This window comes from Loxodonta africana, chromosome 5, assembly GCF_030014295.1.
Source record: "Loxodonta africana isolate mLoxAfr1 chromosome 5, mLoxAfr1.hap2, whole genome shotgun sequence".
Lineage (NCBI taxonomy): Eukaryota > Metazoa > Chordata > Mammalia > Proboscidea > Elephantidae > Loxodonta > Loxodonta africana.
In genome coordinates this window covers 40,917,405-40,941,092 of record NC_087346.1, presented here as the reverse complement: position 1 = coordinate 40,941,092, position 23,688 = coordinate 40,917,405, and the positions used below count along the sequence as shown (strand labels likewise).

The window sequence follows — 23,688 nt, the reverse complement described above, 5'->3', positions numbered from 1 at the left end:
AGAAAAGGTATTGAACACCCGCTCTGTCTCATACGTTCTTCTAGACCCTTTCCTATGTGTTAACTAAAATCTAGCATGTTTTCTATTTGTCTTCAGATTTGGAGGGGGGGAGGGACAAAAGTGTATCCATAAAGTATCTATCTTTGTGCATGAAATTTTGTTTTCTTCTAACTGTAAATTACCTTTGGCTGCTTGACTCTTTCCTTTTTTACCTTCTTGTTTATTTATTCACTCTTGCATTCGTTCTACAAATATGAAGCACCTGTTATGTACCAGGCATTGGGGTGACAGCAATGACCAAAACAAGGTCCCTCTCCTTTGGGAGCTTATAGTCTATTGGGAGATGACAGATGATTTTTAAAAAAAGAAAAAGTAAATTACAGTGGGACAGATGGTGTGAAGTCAAGTGATTGTCAGATGAAAACAATAAAACTAAGTAAGGGCGAAAGAATATGAGAGTAGTTACTATTTGATATAGAGGTCAGGGAAGGTTTCTTTAATAAGAAAGCATTTGGGCAGGAACAAAGAGGAGGCAGTGAGCAGGTAGATGGCCAAGAAAATAGTTTAGTCACAGTGGGTTTCAGGATGAGCAGGGAGGCCGGTATGGCTGAGTGGAATTGTAAGAGGGTCAGGGCAGTGTATGTCACAGATCCCATGGGGCCTCATGGCCCATTGTAAGAGCTTGAACCTTGGTGGCAGCAGTGGAAGTGGTGAATAGTTCTATTCTGAACATACTTTGAAGAGAGAATCAACAGGATGTGCTAAGTGGGGTTTGAGAGAAATCGAGGATAACTCCAAAGTTTTTATCCTGAGCAGTTGGAAAGATAGAGTGGTCTTTTGCTGAGATATGGTATAAGGATGCATGCCGAAACTATCTTGAGCAGTTTTTAATCAGTTTTTCCAGTTAAGAGTCAATTCTCCAAAGAGCTGTTAATCATGAGACCCCAGTGTGCCCTGGTTTATAAAAATGGAAACTTACAAATCACGTGCTTTCTGGACAAGGGAATGAAGTCTAACATCATATTTTACTAAACACTAAGCAGATGTCTGAGGTAGAAGGAAAAAAGAGTTGTTCTAAAGAAGTCAACAGCCTCTCTCACCAAATATAGGTGTGGTTTGGAGAAGCTATAATTTTCCACAGCCATCAAAGCATAAAGTATCTGTCGTTAAAACAGTGTACATATTGAATTTAAACATTGACTGATCTTTAGTGAAACTAATTTAAGGCATGGGAGGAGTTCAGAAGCATAATAAACACTTCTAAGGGGTTATTGTGAAGTGTTAAATGGAGAAATGGCCACAGAAATGAAGGCATTCCAGTAACGGCTGAGGTTTGCAAGGAAGAATTGCTGTCATTACAGAAGGACAAGTAAATTAAAGATTGTCTTCCATGGAAGAGTTACAATTTTCAGAAGCCACATCAGTAAACATGCCACTGGATAACCAACCTACGTATACTCATAACGGAAACTCTGATAACACCCTATGTTCATGTCAGAGCCTCTTCCTGAAGCTTAAGCAGGCTGTACGTGCCTATATTGTGATTCAGTAAAACAAACACAAATCACTTTGTCTGACTAGCGGTGAGGTTGTGTTATTAGAACAGGGTTGCGTTCTAAATGTGGTTCAGGGCTGGCTTTGAGAGCGCTTTAGATTTTTGAGATCACAGGCTCTTAGATAATGTACCTGTCTCCTGCTGACTCTATAGAATGCCCTTTGTGAATATGAGCAATGATAGAACTGTGGCTACTGAAACCACTTGCTGTGGGAGGAGGATGTCAAATCCAGAAACTGATGTCTAATAAAACTTGTAACTCACCAGATGTGATCGCCACAAGCCATCTCAGCGATAGGTTCCTTGGTGAAATCCTTGGCTGTTATCGTTTTCTAGTTGTATTCTCCCTTGTCTATCCCATGGTTGACTATAAATCCTTTGCATATAATTTGGTTCAACTACCAATCCATACTTTGGTTTGCAGTCACTAAACTTGTGTTCTTCAAAGTGTGTTTAGAATAATCTTAGCCTACTTGTTAGGGCTTACATGTAATGATTTTAGTGCTTCAAACCCATTTTGCCACATACAAGAAAGTTAGGCTGGGCAAGTATCATGCCCCTTCCCTGAGAAGGCTTCCTTGGGTATACGTAAGGAAAAAGGACTTCTCTTATTCATTGAAGGGACAGTGTGGATGGTAAGGTTTCTGGTTTGGCAGCAGCCAAGTTAGGCTGTCCTAGTAGCTAATTTATTTTTGTGGGAAGTAATGTGTGGAGGTCACAGTTTGAGGAACCTTTAAGAAGGCTCAAAATAGCCTTAGCTACAGCAGTTGCATCTCCTCTTAAATTTCTGTATCTTCAATTCTGTGTGCAGTAATAGTATAGAAAGGTGTCTGAAAAGGAGGAAATTAATAGGAACCAGAGTTTTCTGTAATATGTGATGAGGGACGTACCAGTGAGCTAGAATAGAACTAAAAAAAAAAAAAAAATGAATCCTAACTTTCACTATTCTCTCCCCTTCCCAGTTTTCTTTCTACCTTCTTTTCTTTTTTCCTTCCTTTTTTTGAGGTTCTATTTAGCATTTGTACTGAGCATAATTGGATACCTGAGGGTAGCAGTAACAGGCCTGAGGACTTAAGAACTAAGAAAGACAAAAATACCAAGAAAGGTCTTTCCTGTGTTCTGTTGAAGACATAGTGAATCAAATGCTATCAAAAATCTCCACACACCAACACTGCTGAAAGAAAGTGAGAAGAAGAGAAATGAGTGGCTCATTTTAGCTTCCAGTTTGTTTTTACCTTTGGGCCCCAAATAAAGGGGCTGATGGCAGTTTCAGCCATTAACTGTTTCAAGTGTTCCTGCCCTTGAAAAATTAGAATATAGAGTTGGGATGGGTGAGGAGATTAAAAAATATATATATGATTTTGAAATTAAGAATGTTCTTTTAAAACTGGGAACACAATGGCCAGGAGAGAGTGTATATATCTTTGTACTTGATCTTGGTGTTGACAGTGTCTCATACCAACGTCATGATAAAAAAATTCCTTAAGGACGCCGCTGGCCCGATAAAGCCTGTGGCTGTGTTTTGTAATACGCTTAGCTGACGTGTGCCTGAAGTGAGTGTTGCAGCTCTGTCAACAGCCTTCTTGTCTTGCTATTGCCTTTTAGATTCTGTCTTTTCAAGGCAGGAGCTCCTAGTGCTTGGCATGTTTTTGTTCAGTGCCTGTCTGTTCTTGGTAAAATACATAGGTTCTCTTGGTGCAGCATGTTATACATTTTTATATATAAAATTTATAGACAATAATAGTCTTTCTAAGGAGCCCTGGTGGCACAATGGTTAAATGTTCAGCTGCTAACTGAAAGGTGGTTTGCACTCACCCAAAGGCTCCTTGGGACAAAGACCTGGCAAAGACTGCCCGTAAATATGAAAGCTTAGAAAGCCCTATGGGGCAGACATAGGGTCACTATGAGTCAAAATCGTCTCAGTGGCACATAACAATAGTCTTTCTATACTTTTCTTCTCCTGTGTTTTTATTACTGAGTATTAGAATATTACTCAGTCCTTTTCTGAGTATCATTCTTTTTTTCTTTTTCTTTTTTTATTGTGATTTAGGTGAAACTTTACAGAGCAAATTAGTTTCTCATTAAACAGTTAATAATACACAAATTGTTTGGTGACATTGGCTACCAACCCAGCGATGTGTCAGTACTCTGTCTCCCCTTCCCACCTCAGATTCCTTGTTTCCATTCGTCCAGTTTTCCTGTCCCTTCCTGCCGTCTCATCTTTGCTCTTGGGCTGACGTGCCCATTAGTCTTGTATACATGATTGAACTATGAATCACATCCCTCACGTGTTATTTTTGACCCTATAGACCTGTCTAATCTTTGGCCAAAGGGTGAGCTTCAGGAGTGACTTCAGTGCTGAGTTAAAAGGGTGTCTAGGGGCCAAACTCTTGGGGTTTCTCCAGTCTCTGTCAGACAACAAGCCTGGTCTTTTTTGTGTGTGTGTGTGAATTTTAATTTTGTCCTATGTTTTTCTCCTACTCTGCCCAGAACCCTCTGTTGGGATCCCTGCCAGAGCAGTTGGTAGTCTTCTTTGATTTTTCTAATCCTATTGTGAAGATTTCGTCCCCTTTGTACTAGACTGATTTGAGTCCCTCCATCTGGCCCCACAACATTATCCAATTTTCTGTGCCTACCATTTTGACAAACTGAAGTCTACTACCCCTTCCTGTATGCTTAAATTCTAATGGGATATAACCTTTTGACCATTGCCTCAAATTCTAGCCGTCGCCCATCATTGTCTCCCACGGGCTAACAATTCTCATATCATCACAGTAAATTCTAGGAGCCTCCACACCCTTGTCCAAGGGGGCTCTCTCCTGATCACCTGCCACTGCACGCAGGTTACTTCTTTGGGACAACTTTTCCTGTGAAAGTACTATTTTTTAAGCTGCCATTACCTCACCAATCCACCACTTTCAAACCTATTTAAATTATTTAATTTGTTGCAGCTCCTGTTTTTAACTATAAATGTTTTGATCAGACATTAATAAAGCTATAGACACCCTTTAGGTTGTGTGTTTAAGACAAGGAACCCACATTCTGCAGAATATTAGTAATGTGGTATGCAGCAGAATCAAATATTAACATCCAAAACCCTGACTTCCCCCCTGCGAACAGGAGACAAAAGAGCTTTGACCCGTTTTTTAGCTCATAGCTGTGGTGAAGTCATTGGTTATTAATATTTTTAAAAGCTTTGTCCAAGGACACACCTCCACCAAAACATATTATTAGTAACGTGTTGAATAATTTAAAACTTGTCAATAAAACTCACCAATACAATGAATAAAACCCAATTTAAGGAGCTTCCCTCTCTTCCTCCTTGAATTCTTTTTGACTTTCTAGATCCAAAAAATAAAATCACAGTGTAGTGACCTTTCTAGGTGTCACACAGGCTAGGCTAAGACATTATTTTATCAGCTTGTAAATGTCCTTCCTAATCTTCATGTGTCATTCAGCTCAACGGAAACTCTCAGGCAAAAGTAGAACGGATTCTACGGCTGATTTCTGGTGGCGGATTGTCCATAACTGGCTCACATATCTTGTGCGGAGACTTCCTCTTCAGTGGTCACACCGTTGTGCTGACACTTACTTATTTGTTCATCAAAGAATGTAAGTAATAGCTCATTCCCACTTTATTGATTGCTGTAGTAGGAGGGAACCCTAGGTCTTGAAACTAATGGGAGGCCTTACTCTGTTGGTATTGATAGCTGTGAACAACATATATATTTACATATAAATGATTTGAACACTGAAGCTTAAAACCAGGCCCTGTCTTCTATTTAGCATTTCGCATGCTTCAAAATGAAAAGCTATTTTAATATTGGAACTAAGAAGAACTTGTTATGTTTATCGCAAAGAGAATTGGTGCATTCTAAAGCCAAAAGTAAGACTTTAAAATTATTTGACACTTCCATTCTGTCATTCCAGACAATTCGACTAATGTTTTCCCCTTTTTTAAGACTTATCTTTGTCCCTCTTTATGCCAATTTTATCATTTTCCAACCACTTTATATGCTTTAGCAGGCATTGCTGTGGCACATTTTGCCAGTACTGATCATTTTCTTCTTAAGAGATTGTCTTTCTCGATCTAAACATAAAGGCAAGAATGTGAAATATCTTACCTTATTTATGTGGTTAATTCCCATTGTATAAAATCCTTTTATATTCCAATAGCTTTCTATGACCAGAATAATGCCCTCTCCATTGTGGGGTTGTATTTGGTTTTAGGTGCCTAGCAGATCCCATTTTTATAGGTTTCTGAGGTTCTGTATATTTAAGCCCATTATCTCAAAATCCCTTTGAAGTAGTGACGCTACTTCCTTCCTTTTTTGCACAGGTAGTCAATGCTAACCCTTACTCTTGAATTAGTTCCAAGGTACCCCAAACCAGTGTTTTTTAAGATGTTTATCTCAATTCACATTACTTAGCATATTGTAAAGGAAGTCCTTAGGCAGAGACTAGCAGAAGGAGACTTCTCTCCTGTCTTCCTCCCTCCTACCTCCTGCCTTGGCCCTTCATCAATCCAAATAGGTGTAGTCTGACCTAAAGGTACTGTGGACATCAAGGCTTATCTTCCAGTGGGACAGAGGTGAATTCATGCCCCACAGATTGCTTGGAGTTTTAGTTCTGAGGGTAATAAGACAAAGATTTGAGATTCTGTATAGTAGATGAAGGAGCCCTGATGGCATAGTGGTTAAGCGCTCAGCTGCTAACCGAAAGGTTAGCAGTTTGAACCCACCAGCCGTTCCATAGGAGAAAGATGTGGCAGTCTGCTTCCATAAAGATTATAGCCTAGGAAACCCTATGGGGCAGTTCCACTTGGAATCAACTTGGTAACAATGGGTTTGGGTTTATAGTAGATGAAGTACAGCCTTTTAACATTGTGAGACTTGCATAGCTTCTGTGTTGTTACCTTTGTAAACTCAACATACAAACTTGCAGCAGGGAGAGTAGCATGTTAACAGGGACTTCATCATACTTGACTTTAAGGCTAAGAGTCCGCTGCATCTTTCCCCTTTGTTTCTACTCTCATACTAAAAGGGGGTGGAAAGGGGGACCTGGGCCTGTCTCTGCACCAATGTCGGAGACATCCCGTGAAACTGAGAGTCAGTTTTATAAATTAACTGAAGACCACATAATATTGACAATAACAGTAGCAAGCAGACATAGTTAGGTATTAACTTACGGTATGTTGTTTTTGTTAGTTGCTATCAAGTCAATTTCAACTCACCGCGACCCCATGTATATCAGGCAAACTGTGCTGCATAGGGTTTTCAGGGATGTGACCTTTTGGAAGCAGATTACTGGACCTGTCTTCTGAGGTACCTCTTGGTGGGTTTGAACTGCCAACCTTTTGGCTAGTAGTCAAGCACTTAACTGTTTGCACTATGCAGGAACTCCTTAACACTATGCAAGACGCTATTCTAAGTGCTTGACATGAATTAACTCATTTAATCTTTGCAACTATCCTGTGAAGGAGGCACTATTTTTTATCTCCATTTCTCAGATGAGGAAACTGAAACAGAGAAAGTAAGTGCCTAGGCAAGGTTCACACCTAGTAATTGGAAAATCTGGTATTTAAACTCAAGCAGGCTGACTGCAGAGATTATGCTCTTAATCTCTTGGCTGTGTTTAGAATTTCTGGAAATCCAAGTTGTCTGATCTTATAGAATTGCCAAAAAATAGTCTAGTTGTCTACAAGCAGAACGTATTGCTCATTTTTCTTCTTTCTTCTTCCCCAGAGCCATAGTCAGGCAACTTGTGATTATTTTCACCCTTAAATAAAAGCCACACGGTATGTAGAGACATTTCCTACCAAAGATGTGATTTTGGTTTGAGGTTTTTAAAATTTTGTAGGTTTACATATAGGGTGGCAAGAATTACATTCTGCTCTTTCTGATTTTTGGTGAGAAATGAAATGCAAATCTGTAATGCTTAACACAAACTCAACTTCGCAGTCAGTTCTATACATAAACAGGGCGTTCCATGTTTCTGCCTATCTCCTATGCAATTAGGAAAAGAAATCACCTTCTAAATTATACTGTGCATTATTGTTCTGAGTAAACAGTGGTTTCAGTGGTGTCTTTGAAGTTGATTTCTAGAATTAGATGCATCGTGTATATATTTTTGCTTTTCTGCCTTTTGATTAGTTTGGACTCTCCTTGCTGGCTTCATTGTAATGAGTGGATTTAAATTTAGTTGTGGGAGCAGATGAAAACGCAGGACCAAGACTACTTTGAGGGTTAGTAAGATAGGGCTTTATCCAGCTGTGCAAATATTATAATTGGGACCTAGGTTCCTTATAAAGTTAGCCTGCTTAAGTCAGCCTAGCTGTTAGTACCAAATGTTTCACTAGTTTAGAACACTTTTTCTTTTTTAACTTTGCCACCACACAAAACCTGTTGCCCCTATTATTCAGCACTAGAGCTCCACAATGACAGTGACATTAGTTAATATTTGTTGTGATCATCTTTTTTAGCTTGGTAAATTCTTACAGGTAGAATGAGAGCGAAGAAAGGATTACCATCTTGTCATTTCTCTTTCAAAATAGTTTATATTGAATATTTTCTTTGGGTCTGTCAGTTGTCTCAATTAATGAGCAGTGGTCCCAACATGGTAGCATAAAAAAGGAATAAATTTTTATAGGAGATTGGTGCTAGGGTTTCTAGCCACTCCAGAAACCTCATTTTCAGTTGCACAAGTCATACAATGACAATTCAGGCCACTTCTTACCTTCTTCAATTTTACTTCTCGTGAATAAATACACACAAAATAATTGTGGTTTGCCCACACGTTTTGGATGTTTAAGGTAAATGGCAGATGACCTATAAGAAGGGGAAGCAGGGTTGGTGTGAGACCTTAGGGAAGGGTAGGGTCTGTGGTGCTGAAGAATTCATGTTTACTCTGAGGAGAGAAGCTGCTGCTCAGCTCTTGCCAACTGTAGCCAAGTAGAAATGTGGTACGATTGTTTCCAGGTTATCTTCTTTTTTGCAGAGAAGTCGGAAATCCAAGTTTTCCAGAAATTTCCGGACTTCTAAATGTTGGTTCAGTTTTTTAACATTGTGAGCCTACAGAATAACAGGAAGGGGGTTGGATCTGGCCCTCCAGGCCAGATTAAGGTCTCTCCCACCCTTAAATTCTAGGAGTCTGTGAATTACCTGCTAGAGCTTAGTGGCAGAGTGAAACAATTGAGAAATGATGAGGAACATACTGAAAATCACACTTTCAAATGCAAATTCATGTTTCTTTTCTTGCTGTTATACTTGGGACCAAAAGAGCAAAAACCTATTAAAAAAATTTGTTTTTATTTGAATGATACCTTGTTGTTACTTGATTTGGTATTTTTTCTGAAGTTTTATTGAACCATTCTTCTTGAAAGTAAATGTCACTATGATTGTAAGTACAGCTAAATATGAAATAAATTTCAGGATTATTCTTATTGTGAACTAATAATGTTCTAAAATAGAAAAAAAGAAATAAGAAGCAACTGTCAAAGTTACTGGCTTAAATTATATCCATGTCATTAGCACTGTGTGAGAAGTAGTTGTATAATTGTTTAACCTGAGTGCTCCAGTTCTCTCTTATCACTGATCAATGTAGTGAATTTCTTAGCGTCCTCAGTGAGGCTAAACCTGTAAGTGAATGAGCAGGAATTCTAAACTTTACATAGCTGTCAAGTCAGCTTCAACTCAGGGCGACCCCATGTGTGTCAGAGTACAAGTGTGCTCCATAGGGTTTTTAATAGCTGATTTTTCAGAAGTAGATTGCTAGGTCTTTCTTCCAAGGTACCTCTGGGTGGACTTGAACCTCCAGCCTTTTGGTTAGCTGCTGAGCACATTAACCTTTTGCACCACCAAAGGACTCCAAGCTTTACATGTTTTCATTGTTGTGTGCTGTGGAGTCAGTCCCAGCTCAAAGCAACCCTATAGGACCTAGTAGAACTGGCCCATAGGGTCTCCAAGGCTGTAAACTTTACGGAAGCAGACTGCCATATTTTTCTTTGGGAAGTGCGGCTGGTGGATTCAAACTGCCCACCTTTTGGTTCGCAGCCAAGTGCTTAACCACTGCACCACCAGGGCTCTTTTAAGCTTTACATAGGGAGTGCTTTATAGTTGCCATTGGAAGTAACTGTAAAATTGCCAAGAATCAGAATTTTGCTGCCACACATGCCACCATTTTCCCCCCAGACTAGTAAATTTATATAAGATCTAAAATTATTCCTGCTCTCTTTTTTTTTTTTCTTATTTTCATAGACAACTACCTTTTTTTTTTTTTTTTAATGACCCTTCCTGTTTTTCTTTCCAGAAGGGGTCCTTATGTGAACCAGTATGAGCCAATTCCAACCAACCCTAATAAAAAACAATTCTGTCCTCTTCCTTATTAAACAACTCATTAGCAGCAGGCAAGACCTGGAGTATCTCATGTTACGACCATCTCAGTGAATGACCATTAGACCTGCTACCAGTGGCTCGCCCTTGATACTGGAACATGCGCAGTTCATAGTGACTCATTTCTGATGATAGATTTTCTCCTTCCAGTGATTTCTAGATTATTCTACTTAAGACTCTAGATTATTCTACTTAAGTTCATTAGGACAGACTGTAATCATTAAATTCATCTCTGGGAGTCTTATTAACTATAATTTTTCTACTGTCCAGATTCGCCTCGTCACTTCTGGTGGTATCATTTAATCTGTTGGCTGCTGAGTGCTGCCGGGATCATCTGCATTCTTGTAGCACATGAACACTATACTGTCGATGTGATCATTGCTTATTATATCACAACACGGCTGTTCTGGTGGTACCATTCAATGGCCAATGAAAAGGTGAGAGCAGTGGAAACCCTTGGACAATTCTTTTCTTTGAATGTAGTCACTTTCTTTTCATACAGTGGGGTCTTAGATCAGTTAATGCAAATAACTGCTCTTGCCACCCAAATATGTGGTTTGGGACAATTCACTTCATAAACTTCATAAAGTAAAGCAAAATAAAGAACTTCACAAATGTAAATGACATTAAGGATAAAAGTGCTATAAAAGTATAGGGCACAGTAGTTTACTAATATAATTATACTAGAATTGAAGAAGCATATATGTTAAATTAAAATGTAGGAACCTTCTCTGTAGAAGCACTGTGGTGGAACTAGGTAAGATGCTGTCTTCCCTCAAAGAGCTTACATTAATTTTGACGAAAAGATGAAAGCTATTAAAAGAAAATAAACCAAAAACCAAACCTATTGCTGTCGAGTTGATTTTGACTCATAGCGACCTAGTACGACAGAGTAGAACTGCCCCACAGGGTTTCCAAGGAGCAGCTGGTGGATTCAAACTGCCAACCTTTTGGTGAGCTCTTAAACACTGTACCACCAGGGCTCCATTAAAAGAAAAACAGGCCAAATAAGTAGCTTGTGAATTATTGGATTTGGTAACATCTTTTGGTGATATGGTACTCCTGGCTTCTCCTCTTAACTTTTCTGATTTCTTTCTGCTGCTTTCTACTCCCAGAAGCCCTTTTGTTTCTTCTCCCATTCATTCTTGAAGAGCTAGCTCAAAGGCAACCTTCTCTGGGAGGCTTTGCTAACTTCTGCTCTCGGGCTCTAGCCCCAGGGTAGAATTATTCCTTCCCTTATCTGTCTTTCCCTACCCTTGGTGTGTGCCCTTCGTGTAATAGAATTAGCCTGTGTACCATGACTTACTTATCTTTGGATGGCCTTGCCATATTGTGTGACACATGGAATGTTTGCAGAACTTGCAAGCAATTGAGAGAAGTCATTCCCAAAGGATCTAAATCCAGCTCTCATTTTTGCAATAGTATCTCTGTTGCTGGGGTCCACTAATACATGGCCTTGCTCTGGATTACTTTATTTCTCTGTGTAACTTCAGCCTTCTTTTTCCTTCTTATACTTCTACCTAAGAGCCTGTTGACACCAAAACAAAATTTTCATTTTTCCTCTTAAATGTGTTCAACCCTCTAGGCTCTCTTTTCTGTCTTTCGTCTTCCTTGACCCATAGGTCTGACCATTTACAGATCGTAAAAATTATTCCTCCTGAATAACTCTCACATCCATCCCTGAGTCTCCATTCTTACTGGAAATGCAGGCAGAAGTGGGCAATTGCAGCGAGCCACAGAGAGTTTGGAAAAGCACTACGTGGATTTGCTTGCAGGGCAGGGGCCAAGATGGCAGCAGAACTAGGAGCGAGGCACAAACACAGTTACTGCCATATGATCAGAATTATGTTGCTTTCCCTGTTAGGTTACACTGAATGACAGGTTAATTAAGAAAAAAATTTGGACACAAATCATGAAAAATATATCTAATTTTACTTTTTCCCTACCTTTTTCAGAACTTGAAGATCTCTTCACAGACTAATTTCTTGTCTCGAGCATGGTGGTTCCCCATCTTCTATTTTTTTGAGAAAAATGTACAAGGCTCAATTCCTTGCTGTTTCTCCTGGCCACTATCCTGGCCTCCTGGCTGCTTCAAATCGTCCTGCAAAAAGTATTCACGGGTTCAGAAGATCGGTGAAGATAACGAGAAATCTACCTGAGGAGCAAAACCAAGGCATCAGCTCTTATACCCAAAGAGTTAACGCTGTAACCAAAGGTATAGTTTTGTTTTTTATTTTAGGAGAACTGACTGGTAAATGAAGAAATGGACCAAATTGTGGGTAAATGATTAGAAAAATGAACAAAGTATTATCCCTTGACTGGTTTTTATTCATCCTGAGAAAAATAATTCTCCTGCAGCTCTTCATTCATTGGTGACAAGCCCCCCAAACTGGGATTTTGCTAATGAGCTTGTTAAAGAGGTGCCAAAGAACATAGCACTCCTTTCCTCATTCTTTCTCTACTTCAGAATGTTGGATTTTTTTTTTTTTTTCTCCCAAGGTCAGAAGAATTTCTTAATGTTTTAAATAAAATATCTGGATATATACAGCTACTGTGTAAATAGAATAACCTAATGTTGAGAGTGGTTTTCAACATTAGGGTTATTAGTGAAAGAGAGAGTCAGGGGCTGTTGGTAAACTTCAGGTGAACTTTGCTTCTACCCTATTGTGGGGAATGACAGGGCTGGGAATGTGCACTGCTGCTGCTACTGTGTATCACTTTTCCTTTTTTTTTTTAACTGATCATTTTATATATATTAAAAAAAAGAAAGGTGATCTAAATAAACATGGAAGTATTTGACATACCCCTCAGATTTTACATGTGTGTAAATATTTCACTGTAAAATGTCTAATGCAAATACAGAGGACACATGGGGCTATCTCTGCCAATGAGTGATCCTTGAGTACACAGTTAAATGCCTGGTAAATTTGCATCTGGTACCCCTAGTGCAGTCAAGCTCATGGACACTGGCTAAAAACATACCAGTGTGAACTGATGCTGGTGCCACTGGGAGAACAAGCCTACATTTCCCTCCCAGGTCTGTATCTTCATAGTTATTACATTGTACTTTGTGCAAAACCAAGATGGTGGCTGAAAGTTAATGAATCCTTGCTTTTGACCAAGAGACTCAGCGTGTCATAAACAGATCCTAAGACATATACCACAACTGAATCATTTTACTTTTACCCTCTGAGAATTATAACACGGTGCTTCACTATAATCTGTTGGAATCAGTGTGTCAGACAGTTATAACTACCCAATAAGGGAATAATTGTTTCTAAATTTCTTTGAGGTGATGCAAAAAAGGTAGATAATATTTTTAAATGACTGTTGTTGTTGTTACTGTTGTTAGGTGCCATTGAGTCAATTCTGACTCATAATGACCCAATGTGACAGAGTAGAACTGCCCCATAGGGTTTTCTATGCTGTAATCTTTATGGGAGCAGGTCTTCCTCCCTCAGAGCCACTGGGTGGGTTCGAAACACCAACCTATCAGTTAATAGCCAAGCGCTTAACTGTTGCACCACTGGGGCTCCTTTTTAAACGACTAGATTATATCACTTAATGCCATTGAATCTTTTGGATAAATCTTGGCTAATTCCTTAACTACTTTAAGGCTACTTTGCAAGACTTCTTAGTAACCTTAAAAAAAGATTTCAAAGGTTACAAAATCAGCAACACCAGGGTGCAAGTGTGGGAGAGCGAGTGAGGGTGGAAGGAGTTGTTCCATTTATCTTGAAGGTGAAATTTTCCCTCCTCGTAGAATGAAAAGCATCCCTAAGTCTATCATTATCACGAAAACTAGTTATCCTTGATTAAGTACATAAAATTGACCTTTAAATTGTTTGAGAAAAGCACAATACGAATCTGTTCAGAAGAGTCATCATTCTTTGGTGCTAAAATTCTGTGTATGTTTTCAGTATGGCTCTTTCTTTGTGTAATCAAAGAATAAATTCCTAAAGACAAGGGTAGCTGAATTCAAAGCCAGAAGAAAGACTGTCTAGTCTGATTATTTAAAACAAGAATTGAAACTCTAAATATCCTTGGCAGGCTTTGAAGCACAAGGATTTTTCTGGTATTTATTATTAATAAATCAATAATAAATGTAATCTGTAGCCTACTTGATGTGTCTAACCATAATTCTGCATCATCTCCATTGATTAAATATTATTAAATATTGACACCTGTGATAGATCAAGGTCTGCTTGGAAACACCTTGATTTTAAATCCCTGTTGTCTGATTATGAGGGAAAGCACTTGGCTCTCAAGCCTGGGTTTTGCCCTTCAATATAGGGTATTTTTATGGAGCCTCTAATTCAAATAAAACAGTTTGGTATATCCTAGAGCCTTATTCAGCTGGGGTTTTGATAACCACCTTTTTTTTTTTTTCCATGTAAATAAGGAAAACTGTTTAAGCTTTAAAAGTCATTGTGCATTGATTACCGAAGACCCTTAACCCTTAGTCAAGTAATTCAGTTTTTAAAACATGTCCTCGCCTTTTAAAGAACTTTACAAACACCTGTGACCCCACGAGTGGACACTACTGCTCTCATGTCCTTTGCAAGTACATGTCATAATTCTGTCACAAGTGCTGGGAACACATGTGATTTGAAAATCATGCAGGGGAAACAAAAATCAAGATGGGAGATGAGAATAGCGAACTCATTGACATTTAGGAAAGCAAAGTTAAGATTTAACCCACGTATCACTTTGGAATCATAAAACACAAACCCTTAGGATCTTACCTTTGAAGCAGTAAATTTTGGAAACTCCTTTTCTTTGCCAATTAAGTTACAAGCAAGGTCGTTATCCATTGTCATTTTTTTTTTTGTAAACCAGTGCACCTGTTGGAAGCTTTTCCTGTAATTTAGTCCTTCTGTGAAATATCTATACATACAATTCCTACAAATTATGCTACATTTTTAAAAATTATTCTTTAAAATACAAACGAGTTCTGCTCTGATTCTATTTTTCTAGCTCCTCCTTGAGCTTTGAAAATAAAGCATTATTTCACCAGTTCTACCTGATGTAATTGTGAATTTGTTCTTTAATTGACTGGCATCCTGGGAAACAAGTTTTGCTGTGGAGGAAGGCTGCTTTGGGGAGTGAACCTTGAGTCTCTAGTCTGGTCTATGGATGACGTTGCATAGGGTTCTTTGCTGCATAGTAGTGCCCCCTTGTGGAAATACATATGTGAATTTTAGTAGGTATATTTTAGTACATTGGACAGCAAACTTTCCATTTTTTAAGTATATTTTCAAGTTTTTTAAAGGCATTTGTTTATTATTTTTTCCAATAATTTCAAACTATCATGGAAAAGGAGTTCTTTTAAAGGCATTTTAATTTCAGCCTTTTCCAAAGGGGAAAATGTGCTCAGATTTTTATGGAGTTGCAATTCTAATCTTTTCATTTGGGCAAAGAAAATTTATAGGATGTTTTTACCTCTCATTATCACAATCATTAATGTCTCCCTTTATAACTACCTACACTATGTTTACTTTGAAACACGAAGTTGGCTGGCTTGCTTTCTTTTTTTTGACGTACTAGAACTCATGCAGCTTCTTTTTTAATTAAAAGTTCACATCTTGTTCCTTGAATACTTTGTACTTCATTTTTTGTTTGTTTTTGTTTTGCACTGTAAAACTGATTATAAATTTAAACCAGTCTTAACACATTCACCTCTTGTCATGTAATGAAGTGTGAGAAGGAAATTCTTAATAAATGAGTTTACATGATTAAATCAAGTATATTGTAAGAAATCTGCCACCTGTTGAAGGCTTTTCTATTTGTATGTATAAAGATTTCTGTTTTTCTAATGCCATTGTGTTGCAATAATTTAACTCCTTTGACTAAGTTGCTAAAAAGATTTCCTCTATTAAGAAGTGCTCTTGACTTCAATACCCAGACACTGAAAATCATGTCAAAGGTACCCAAAGATAAGTTTTTATACAGCTATACATCTTATAATTTCTGATTTATTTTATTGCTCATTAATTTATCTATACTGTGTTCTAAATGAATCATGAATGAGAATAGTTTATTATTGTATAATTATTTAAAACTGTCCTTTAAAAGAAAAGAAGAAACTATAAACATAAGCTAATCTAGTGGCCAAGTTGGAATTCATTATTTAATTTACCTCCTATGCAATGATTAATGCTGCAAAATGTCTGGTTCTGTGATAGTATATTCACAAAACAACTATTACTACAAGGTTTGAGAAGTAGCCAATTGCATTCTTTTGGAAATTTACTGTACTGTTTCAGTGTGTTAAGTGCCTTGTTGTAAAGTAAAATTTTAAGTCTAGAATTCATTATTTTCCTGACATATATTTTTCATTATGATATATACAATATATGCTATTGTAATAGTTTTATTAAATGCTTACATTTTAATCAAGTATCTAAGTTTCAGAAGCTCTTTTCTCCTACCCACCAGTACCTTAATCGTTGGTCTGTCATAGGATTTGAGTTCAGATTAGTTTTTTTAAAAAGAAGAGATTATCTTTGTTTAAAAATACATATTCCATGCTTGTGCTTTTGTGTTTGTAAATACATTTCAGGAGGAATTTAGGAGTATAACTACAGTTTATGCTTCTAAAATGCCAACATTTTACATTTACATTTTAAGTGCCTGATTGTTAGTTAAAACTAATTTGTGTTTGTTTTCTAAAAAAGACGTGTACTTCATTTCTAATCTCTTTGGGTTTGCTTTAAAAAAAAAATGCAAGAGCCTTTACTTTATATTTACTCAATAAACCACAGTGACATCAACAGTCTTTTCCAAATTAGTATTACTGTTTCTTTCAATTTAAAAAATTTGGTTTCTCTTTTTAAGATTTCTTAAATTTATTCAGGTTTAGAGTACTTATGATTTTTTTTTTTTTTATGAAAGCCACACGAGGATTATTTTCATCAAACACTATTTCTTAAAATAAGGTGATAACCTTTAGTGAGTGGTGTTGACAATAAACTGGAGAGTGTGTTATTTTTCCTGTCTTTGGATTTAAGGTGAAAATTAATTCACAACCAATTCATTCATAGAGAAGAAAAAAAAATCAGTTACATGCTTCATGAATCCAATTTTCATTGTTCATCAGGGGGCAAAAGTCATTAATTCTTCAAGGAAAGCAGAGACTTTTCTGTTATTCAGTTCGGAAGAAATGTCATCCTCACGACATCACAGAGGGGGCACAACTAGACTTCCTAGTGATGGCAACAGTTGTTGTTGGGCTCTAGGATGGATGGCGAGGGCATGACCCCAAAGACACATTTAATAAAAGCAATTAGATGGCATAAGGTAATAAGGTTCAAATATTAAGTTGTTAGGGGTCCCTGGGTGGCAGAAATGGTTCAGCGTTGGACTGCTAGCAGAAAGGTTGGCAGTCCAAACCCACCTAGAGGCCCCTCAGAAGAAAGACCTGAAGATCTTCCTGTGAAAGGTCACAGCCTTAAAAACCTCATGGAGCAGTTCTACTCTGCACACGTTGGTTTGCCACGAGTCAGAATTGACTGAACAGCAACAACGTTAAATTGTTGGATACAGTTAAGGTTTTATCCCTGGATTATCTGGAGATGATAGAGTGTAGATCAGAATAGTCTTTCCTCCACCTCTACCCAAGCCTTGGATGAAAAGCTCGCATAGGGAGGGTCGCTGCTCCTGCCTGAAACATTGGCATGCTGATTTTGCTAACCATAGCTTCAAGGCCTCCCCTTACCTAGAATATATTATATAAGGAACGAACTTGAACTTCCATACATTGTACAAGGAACTAACATCATCTTTTATTAACAGGCTTATTTGTTCTACATTCCATTTATCAGTAATTAGGAAAATGAATAATAAGGGTACACTCTTCTCAGTCATTTGTTTTCTCTACGTGAAAGCTCTTGAGTGTACCTCCTATGAAAGGATAAAAAAAAAAATCTCTGGCCATGTTTGAAAGTGTTGATCATTGTTTTTTTTTTTTTTTTTTTTATAGTAACTTTCTTAAGCTAGCTCCAACGAGGACTCAGTAGGCAACTTTAAATGATAGTTTAAATGACATTTTGAAACATACAAATTATGGGCAAATTTCATAAGTAATAAAAACACTTTAAAACCAAAATAAGAATGGTTGAATAGGAAGATTATTATAATCCATGCTTGGTTTGAGATCTCTGTCTTACAGGTATAATGCTGTAGATCTGAGGATTGGAGGATAGTGGTGTGTCCAAACAAGTCCTGCTACCAGAATTAGACATGCAAAGAGTAGATAAAAGGCTTTTGCTAGTGTCACTAGAAGGTGAATACACATTCACTTACCTTAACCCCCACCCCATTCGCATCCCATTTGAGGAAGGAAAAGCATCACCTATATTCATACTTACCCATGGATTTAGCTTCAAGTCTAAGGTCTTATTTGTCACAGGTCATTACAGTCTTGTATTTGGAAAAAGCCTCAGTCCCTCTAGATAATTACGCCCTACGATTCAAATGGCAAGTGACCCCGTGTTTTGACAAGCTTCGGCTTCTCTGACTTGAATCTCCTGCTAGGGGTAGGAAGACAGGAAGCTTCTTTCACCAAGCATTTGAGTGCTACTGTGTAGCATGCAGCAGAGTTGCTAACGAATAAAACTCCTGCCATCAAAATTTGTGAATGTCTGCGCAGTAAACCGCATCCGTAACTCTTAGGTCACGTTGAAACACATTCAATAGTATAAAATATGTTGTCTTGGGTTTGCAAGGTTAAGGAAATGTCAATAGGTCCTTCACAACGAACCCGCTAGGTGTTACAGAGGATTGAGAGCTAACTACTTTTCTGGATGCATTAGTACTGAATTTTATCGTCCTTTTCTTTTTGATATTTTAGCCAAATTTACACTAGATTTTATTTAATCTAAATGTTGGGAGAGGCAATCCACTCTGGGCCTTGGGCATCTATCCTAGCATGTTTTTGCTGGAATGCCAAGAAGTCAAGGCCTTGGCTGCTTTTACCAGGGATATTCCCAGGGTTGTTTTTGCAACGAGCAACCTTGAGGAATGAGGTAACATATCACCTCAAATAAAAAGAGCTTGCTTCCGTTTACTATATATATGATAAATACTCCAAAATTAGTGTTTCTCAGCTGAGTTGCAAACACCTACCTGTGTTGCCTCTGTGGGACCTGGGGGACAAGGGGAACCAAAGCAACCAGGCAACGCTTTAGCTACTGCTGTGCCGTGAGAAATAAAGTCTTCATCTCTGACCCAGGAATCTTTTGTATTCCCCCAGCATCCATGAAACAGAAACAGGCTAATTTATTGGCTTGTAAGTGAGGTAAGTAACAAGATGCTTCACACATCTTGATATCTAACATTTCATTTTCTTAGTAAGATACTTAAGAATCTCAGAAGCGTAATCTAGGATTATTCACTAATGTAAGTGAGAATAGTGATGGATTATGCACTAATATGAGTATATATGCTACACATTTAATTCACAGGTGGCCCATGTAATGAGGCATAGCATTTTACAGTTTTTATGCTTGACACACATTCCTTAATCTGCATAAGCCTGTGAGTTAGACAAGGCAAGTGGGGGTGACCCCATTTTATGAGATGAAAGGATTTATAAATGTTAGAGCTAGAACTTGAGTTTAGTTCTTTCTGGCTGTGAGTTTAATTCTCTCTGCCTATAGCTTACCGCTTTCCTGTCGTAATTGCTATGGCCATCCTCACAAATATTTAGGATCCATTTTCTAAGGCAAAGATCATGGATTTTATTCTCTTATCAGTCAATTAGTTTGTTAAGAGGGCAACTGGTGTTTAGAATAGGTTCTTTGTCAGATGCTACTGATTTTTCTTAGCTGCAGTTTACTGCATTTCAAAGGTGAGAAAAATCAATGTTCCTCATGCAAAATGGCCCTGAGAGCAAACGAATCCCCAAGCATTTGAACTCACAAATTTATTAGAATAAATCAAACACAGTGCAAGTTTCGCTTGCAGGATTGCACACTATTATGCAGTTTAATATCTTACACAGGTTAACAGGTGACACACCAAATTGCCTAAGACTTTAAATATGACTCTTTGGGTTTATTTTCCCTGGGCAATAAAGATCTTCCTGGGAAAAGAGGAGGAATACAGGGACCTACTTTCAAAAGACAGCAAAGCTCTGATGAAATGGAACAGAGTCTCCGGGGTCACCATAAGCTGGGTGGATTCTGTGCCCCACAAATGACCAAAGTGAAGCCCTAGGGCTATTTGGTTCTGGCATTAGCTGGTAAGTTCTCTGTCCAAGCTGTCCAAATCAACATGTGTGCATACTTCTGGCCAAGTTTTGGGGCACGCTTTATTTCAGTGTTTATATTCAAGCACTTAACTGTTTTTCTAAATTCTTTAAACCATGTATTTATTTGGGTAAAAGAAAAGAAGCCAGTACTTGGTGAGAAGCTGCGATGTACCACTGCTGAGTGGTTTATTTCTATTTAATGTTCACAACGCTCTTACCCGGTAGCTCTCATTCTGCTGCTTTTACACAATTGAGAGAACTCAGACTCAGGTAAATGCGGGGCAAGGAACGCAGAGCTGATGAACACAGACTCCAGCCCCAGGGATGCCAACGTCCACAATTTTCTCCTTGTGATAAAAAAGTTGTCCAACATGTGAAGAATGCATGAAAAGAAGAAATGCCTCTTCAAGATCTCTCGACTGACGGGTGTTATGCTGTTTGAGAACAAAGTTGGGGAGCACATGAGACTGAGCCCTGTAAGATTTTGTGACCCACATTTAGCAGAATTCTTGTTCCACATTAACTCTGGTCTTTTCATCTATAAATACCTTTTTCGTCTTTTTACCCTCATATCCTATGTAGTAATTCCCTAGGGCTGCCGTAACAGACTGGGTGGCTTGAAACAACAGAAATTGTCTTAGTTCTGGAGGCTAGAACTCTAAATTCAGGATGTTGGCAGGGCCATGCTCTCTCTCTGAAGGCTCTAGAAGAGCTTCCTTGTCTCTCCAAGCTTCTGGTAGCCACACTTGTTCTTTGGCTTGTGGCAGCATAACTCCAATCTCTACCTCCATCTTCAAATGGCTGTCTTACCTCCGTGTGTGTCTGTGTCTCTTTTATAAGGACACCATTCATATTGGTTTAGGACTCTAATACAGCCTCATGTTAACTGATAACATCTTCAAAGGCCCTATTTCCAAACAAGTTCACAATCACAGGTACCAGGATTTCAACATATCTTTTGGGGGGACACGATTCAATCGATAGCACCCTACAATAGATGTGTGGTTAATGAGCCAAAGGCACCATTACCCCCTCCTCCCATCCTCTCCTTTCAGGGTACACCTGCCTGAGGCCAGTGGCAGTGGAGCCCTGGAGATGAAGGCAGAATAAGCCCCAGGGCGTACAGATGTATACAGAGTCATTGTACTTTACCAGTACCTAAGCTAGTGATCTGACTTATATGACCTGCCTATGTATTGGGGGAACACCAGAATTTGGGCAGTCCCTCTGAGGGTCTTGAGATTAAATTATATCAAAGAGAGTTAGACTGAAAATCAGACAAAGGCGTTAAATAAAGACTGTTTTGTTGTGCATCTGCCGTCCCAAGAGACGTGGTGGAAAATCTCCTGCAGAAGCTATTTAAAATTAAATTGCCCAAAGCACCAGAGAATATATCAAAATGAATCTCCCTCTCTCCCAGGAGAATAACTTAAAATAGGAACCTTTTTGCAACTGGTGCTTTTCTGGCAGGATTACTGGAACAAACCAAAGGGCTTAAATTTCAGTACAATCTAAGATGAAATGCCCTTTCCCATTGAGGTCGTGTTACCGAGATCAGTGATTTTTGCCCTTTTGTTGAGATACTGGTTTGGGGGTTTCATTTGTTTTTTTGGAGAATATCTAGAAAGTCAGGGACCTTCCCCCAGCCCCAGAAAGGTTCACATGTGCACAGAGAGTGTACATGCAATTGCTAGGCAGCTAAGGTACCCCTGAAGCTCATTTGTGATTCCAAGTTCAGAACCTCTAGCACTGGTTATGGAGCCCTGCTGGCACAGTGGTTAAGAGCTATGGCGAGCCAAGGCTGCTAACCAAAAGCTAGGCAGTATTTTCTTTTTGTTTTAAATTAGATTCAGGGAAAGATGAATTTTGGAGATGGAGTAATAACTAACTCTGACCATACAAAATCATTAGGGCACTTTCATATTTTAATAACTGCTTCAGTTACTAGTTCCTTTCTTTAAATTCAGGCTGAAAGTAAAATAATACAAATGTGAGCTATAATCTTATCATATTAGGACGTGGTTTGGCGTATGTTACTTTCTTTTTGTTGATAATTCCGAATTTAATTTTAGGTTTTTTGGCTCCATAAAAACATGCTTTATGTTTATAAGAGTAAGCATTCTGTTTAGTGATTCAAGTAAATTCTTGAGGTTTGTTTACAAGCATTATTAAATCTTTTCTAACTACTATCCTCCAAAAATTTTACAGATAAATGTACCAATGACATTTATTAAACATCTATGATACTTGGACTACACAGTCCTTGGACTACAAAGAAGGTATAAAAAATTGTCCCTGGTTTGCACAGCTTATGGTTTCCTCAGGGGGATTGTACGGTTACTGAAAAAGTTGCTAATACTAGGGACACGTGCTGGCCTAGTGCCAGCAGGCGGAAGAGGCAGTAAATAGATCAGAGAAAGGAGGCCAAGGTGGATTAGAGCCATTAGGGAAGGCTGCTTCTGAAAATCAGCCAGTGAAAACCCTCCAGATCACAGTGGTCTGATCCACAGCCAATCATGGGTATGACCGGGTTTGTTCCGTTGTGCATAGGGTGACCATGAGTTGCAGCCAACTCCATGGCAGCTAACGACAACAACAATAGGAGAGACTTAAAATGAACTACAAAAGTTAGGATTTGAATAAGCAGCACAGGGCACACAAAGTAGGGAGAGACTATGGCAAAGGCTCAGAGGTCTAGGTCTACAGCATGCTCAGGGGTCAGTGTATACCAAAAACCAAACCCATTGCCATCGAGTCCATCCTGACTCATAGTGACCGTATAGGAAAGAATAGACCTACCCCGTAGGGTTTCCAAGGAGCAACTGGTGGATTCGAATTGCCAACCTTTTGGTTAGCAGCTGAATGCTTAAACACTGAGCCACCAGGGCTCTGATCAATGTATAGCCCAGATTAATTCAGAGATTCATTGGAGATTGGCTCAAAAAGGTGACCAGGATGAGCGAGAGTAGGGCTTTATGTCAAGCTGAGGACTTAAATGTTACTATATGAGCAAAGGGGAGCCCTAAGGGTTTCAGAATAGCCAGGGGTCCTGTGGAGAATGGTTGGTGATGTTAAAAAAAAAAAAAAAAGACTTAGGGAAGAGGCAAGTTCAAGAGATATCATAAGGAATAAATATGCTAATGGGGCTCAATCCCTGAAGTATCAGTCTAGAAAGAAATATGAGGAATCAAAACAAATTGAAAGGTTTCAAACTTGGGTAATGAGTACTGTAGCCCTGAGTGGAGGAGGGTCTGTCGGACATGTGATCTTTGAGGTCATGGTAGGAAATGCACTTGCAGATGTTTTCAGCAGGTGTAGCAGAAGTTACGAGCTAGGTTATTAGACTGGAAGCAAAGGATTTGGAGTCATCCAAGTAAAGCTGGTGTTACTAGTTGCCTTGAGTCAGTTCTGACTCATGGTGTCCTTACATATAACATTGCCTGGCCCATTCTTGTGGCTATTGTGTAGTGCCTTCAAACTGGGGAGCTCAT

At 38.6% G+C, this 23,688-nt stretch overlaps 1 protein-coding gene across 8 annotated transcripts in view; it reads left to right on the top strand.

Moving 5' to 3' along the window:
• The window catches only part of SGMS2 (sphingomyelin synthase 2), a 112,681-nt gene extending 89,381 nt beyond the window's left edge, over nucleotides 1-23,300 (top strand). For 6 of the 8 annotated variants that reach the window (XM_064285458.1, XM_010590492.3, XM_023548561.2 and 3 more), the window contains 3 exons: nucleotides 5,014-5,167; nucleotides 10,216-10,382; nucleotides 11,901-23,300. In XM_064285458.1, the coding sequence (XP_064141528.1) occupies nucleotides 5,014-5,167; nucleotides 10,216-10,382; nucleotides 11,901-12,104 (525 nt within the window). In that variant the 3' untranslated portion in view covers nucleotides 12,105-23,300. The other 2 variants (XM_064285461.1, XM_064285460.1) reach the window with 2 other exon arrangements.
• The last annotated feature ends 388 nt before the right edge of the window (nucleotides 23,301-23,688 follow it).